This window comes from Monoraphidium neglectum (assembly GCF_000611645.1).
Source record: "Monoraphidium neglectum strain SAG 48.87 unplaced genomic scaffold scaffold04507, whole genome shotgun sequence".
Classification (NCBI taxonomy): domain Eukaryota; kingdom Viridiplantae; phylum Chlorophyta; class Chlorophyceae; order Sphaeropleales; family Selenastraceae; genus Monoraphidium; species Monoraphidium neglectum.
In genome coordinates, this window is record NW_014009122.1 from 1 (window position 1) to 4,383 (window position 4,383).

The window sequence follows — 4,383 nt, forward strand, 5'->3', positions numbered from 1 at the left end:
GGCGTAGTTTGTGGTGCTCGAAATCGGCGCCGGCGACGGTGCCGTCAGATAGGATGACCGCAACGCTGCCCACGGGGCCTCCGCCGGCGCCGAGCGCGTGCACGCTGTGCAGCGCAGCCGGCAGCTTCACCTGCGGCTGGGCGTCCAGGATCGAGCGCGCAGGTGCGGCGGCCGCCGCGGCAGCCGCGGCGGCGGGCTGCAGCAGAACAAGGCTGGGGGGCCCGCCAGTGCCGGGCTGAACGGCAACGACAAACGCGCCGTGGCTGCCGCGCTGCACTGGGGCCGCGAAGCTGGCATGCACGCTTCCCAGAGCATAGCTTACACGCTTCTCCTGCATATGCGGATCCAAAGGGCGTGGTGAGCGGGGATAGCGGGTGATGGGGCCGCCGGACGCCGTTCTCACCCCACTCACCAGGGTGGAGGCGTCATAGCACGCGAAACCATCTCCATCGACAGCCACAAATACGTCGTCCGAGCTGCTATCCGTGGAAAGCGTCGTGCGCCGATCTGACGCACTGCGACACAAGAGAACAGCCTCCATGGCGGCCCAGCGTATCAAAGCATAATGTCTATGTATCCAAAATTTGACTACGAGCACACTTGAATGTGCCAGAGTTGGAAGCACACCTGATTGCGCAGCTGCTCTGATGCTTGTGCTGTGCCTGCTGCGCTTGCCCGACGGCTGCTGAAAAGGGGAAAATTTTTGCGCAAGTGGAACATTCAAAAGGTTAATATGGTAAAAATTGTATACGTATCAGTGGTTCATGGGGGCATTACCACTGATACAGCTTCGTGCTTATGGTATGTTGCAGCTGCTGTGCTGACCTGCATCGGGTGAAGATAATCAATACATTGCATATGTTGCTTATCCAATCGATTTATTCGAAGAAGGTTCAGTAACTAATTTATTTACTTCAATTGTAGGTAACGTATTTGGTTTCAAAGCAGTGGTACATGGGGGCATTACCACTGATACAGCTTCGTGCTTACGGTATGTTGCAGCTGCTGTGCTGACCTGCACCGCAGCTTGTTGGTCGAATTGTCACAGATGGCCAGCCTTGCCAGACAAAGCACACAAAATCCTGAACTGTCGTCAACATTCATCAGCAACTGTTACATCGTTCATACAATCGGCAGCTGCTGGCAGCGCGCTAATGTGCAAGCCAAGGGCCCAGGGCCCTTAAGGACCCACTCAAAAGCTGCCAAACGTGTTTGTGCCGCACGCAAGATCGTGGCTGTAAAGCAAGGCTCAAAGGTGAGACACAAATGTGAGCCAAAACTGCTCAAGATGTACACATGTGTGCATCTCCATCTCAAGGATCGCCAAAGGTGGCCCCAGAATCGCAAGAATCAAACCCCCATGTAAACCCGTTATGAAGTCGCAGGACAACCAAACCAAGGCAGCACGCACGCCTGTGCACACGTGGGCGATGGCATGTGGCCGTTTGCTAACTTTCCGCTCAAATTGCACTATTTGGTGCATAGTGTCGCGCACTGCAAAGAGCAGCCATGTCCAAAGCAACCTCTGCCCCCAGGCGCACGGCTAATGCAGCAACACGATCGCACCACCACCCTCCTCAACCCTCCAAGCTGCACAGCTATGCGTCCTTCGAGTCACGCCCCGCCGCCTGTCCCAAATCACAGCCATGCTCGCATCCCAACTTAATCTCGGCACAGCCCTCCGCTCACCCAAACCCAAGCCTCCCTATCCAACCCTACCTCCCTCCCCCTTCACACCCGCGCCGGCCCCCGCGCAGCATCCTCCTCCGCCTGCGCGGCCGCGGCGCGCGCGCGCTCCGCCAGAATGTCCTCAGTGTTGGACGGCGGCGCCGCCGGCGCAAACGGCTCCCGCAGCTCGACCTCGGTGTTGCCGATGTGCAGCGTGGCGGGGCCGTGGTCCTGCTGGCGCGCGAGCGCTTCGGCGGCCTGGGCGGCGGCGGCCTCGGCGTGGCCAAACGCGGCGCCGGCGGCGGTGGCGGCGTCGTCGAGGGCGGCCTAAAAGGGGTGCAAAGTGGGCCAGGGCGCACGTTTGGTGTCGTATGTCCCTTGCTGCTTGAGAAAAATCAAGGGTGTAGAGGCAACAACAGAGAGGAGGCTGCGGGAGGTGCCAGCAGCAACGCACTACACAACTTTCGCATTACACATTTGCGGGTGGTTAAATCACCGTCTCATGGCAGCATCAAGCCGCCAGTTGGCCAGAGCATAACCTTTGTGCCCGTGTCTTCAAACAAGCGTCTATACAGCCAAACACGCACCTGCCAAACACGCACCTGTGCACGATCTTTGACCTTGTCGGCAACGCCCAGCTCCTCATCACCCACAGGGGCCCCCGCCGACGGGCCGCTGCCCTCGCTGCGGCGGGCGTCGCGGCCGCCAGCATCGCGGACTCCCAGCGCGCGGTCAGTCTTCTCCCCGGCGACGCGCACGGCGTCCCCCTCCACCGCGCCGCGCGCACGATCCAGGCGCGCCGCCTCGTCAGCACTCAGCCGCTCGACGGGGATAGGCTCGGAGGGGCCTGGCAGGGGGCGTGCCACGCGTTGTTAAGCTTGGGAAATGTGCTTCAGAGTTTAGGGGCCACTGTCTGATGATAATCTGCACATGTTCTTTGACACTGTCAAATACACGACCCCCATGTGGGCGACGGTCAAAAAGGCCTGTGGTGCAGCAGAGGTGTCCCACAAAAATCAATTCGCATGTGCTGCAAAATGGTGGCAGAAAAGCCAAGGAGTACCCATAACAATCCCAGGAGGGGGTCAAGGGATCGCGCCTGGGAAGACGCAATGGCAACCGACCCCTTTTCCCACTCCAGGGTGCCACAGCAGGCCAATCAGCGCTGCTCAGCGCAGCAACACAATTTTACCCCCTGAAATCTCCACAATCTCCCATCTCCCCCCACGAACGCCCTGTGCACAACCACCACTTGCCCAGGGTACCTTGGAACCACAGACACCCCTGACTCACCCGTCACGACAGCCGCGGTGCCGTCGAACGCACCCTCCCGCTCCAGGGGCCCCAGCATCGCCCCAAGGGCGGCCACGGCCGTGCTGCGCAGGCCAGACAGCAGGCCGCCCGCGGTGGCGGCGGCCGCATCCGCCTGGCGGGAAACCTGCGCGCAGGGTTTTGAGGGATTGGGGGGTTAGAAGGGGTGTTGAGGGATCTGTTGCTGTGCCAATGGCAGTGCGCACGTAACGCCACCACGGCCAGCTATAAATCCGTTGATGTTCCCCTTGATATATGGCAGCTGGCAGTAGTGACCCCTTGACTTGGAAGCTCAGACTCAAGCAGAAGTATCCAGAACCGTACACTTGCCGCAGCCCATGCAGCTGCACAAGCAGACCGCTGCCTCTCCCGCAAACCTTGCAGCCAAGAGTCTCACGATTACGCAGATCTGAGATTGAGCAACCCCAGCAAGATGACTAAACCCCACCCAGGACCAGAACTACGGCAACAGCCTCGATTGACAAGCCAGCTGACACCCAGATGCCACTACTAGTCGACCTTCCCCTCAACACACGCACACACACACACACACACACACACTCACACACAAACTCACCTCATCTGCAGCCCTGCTGGCCGCCTCCTTGGTCGCGTCGGCCGCCTCGGCACCCTGCGCCCCCAGGGGGCCGGCTTTCTCGCCCACCGCATCCGCCGCAAAGTCCGCGGCGGTGGCAGACGCGGCGCCCTGCTCGCCGGTGGGCTGGTCGGGAGGGGGGAGGGCATGGAAGCGTTGGCGAGGGTCCGCAGGGTGGGAGCATTTAGTGAGCTTCACCCATGTGGATGGGAGAGGGATGGCATCATCCGGATTGGCGGTTTGATAGGCGTGATACCTTGCGCGCTGGGGGGCACGGGCAAAGCGTGGGAGCGCGCAGCTGCAGCGGGTTCTTCAGGGACAGCGGCGTCTGCGCAGATGGTGGACACATCATCACTGCAAGCCCTTTGCCAGGCCACAACGCCCATCCCCCCCATGCAACTCACCACAGCCCCGGCAGCCTCCTCCAACTTGTCCCCAGCCTTCCTGGCCGCATCCCCGGCCGCCTCCTTCGCCGCGTTGCCCGCCGCCTCCGCTTCGCCCGCCCACTGGCGCAGCGTCTCAGTCGCCCAGTCAGCGTTCTCCCTCATGCCGCGCCGTGCGCGCTCCGCCGCTTCGCCAAGCTTCTCCTCGGCACGCTCAACCCCGCGCCTTATATCATCCCCGGTCGCCTCGGCGCGGCCCCTCAGATCATCCCCCATCTCCCGCGCCTCCTCGCGCGCGCCGCGCGCCGCATCACCGGCGCGCTCGGCGGCGTGCTCCGCTGCTTCGCCCGCGCAGTCCACCCCGTGCTGAACACGCTCGCCCGCGCCGCGCGCGGCGTCGCCGGCGCGCTCGGCGCCGCGCTGCGC

General features: G+C 62.0%; 1 protein-coding gene across 1 annotated transcript; it reads right to left on the reverse strand.

The window, feature by feature from the left end:
- Positions 1-1,731: 1,731 nt before the first annotated feature.
- Positions 1,732-4,122, reverse strand: MNEG_14461 (hypothetical protein; the record flags this gene model as incomplete). Its single annotated transcript, XM_014037067.1, has 5 exons — positions 1,732-1,995; positions 2,271-2,515; positions 2,962-3,106; positions 3,557-3,700; positions 3,979-4,122. The coding sequence occupies 5 exons, from the start codon at positions 4,120-4,122 to the stop codon at positions 1,732-1,734; spliced, it is 942 nt and encodes a 313-aa protein (XP_013892521.1).
- Between the last annotated feature and the right edge of the window lie 261 nt (positions 4,123-4,383).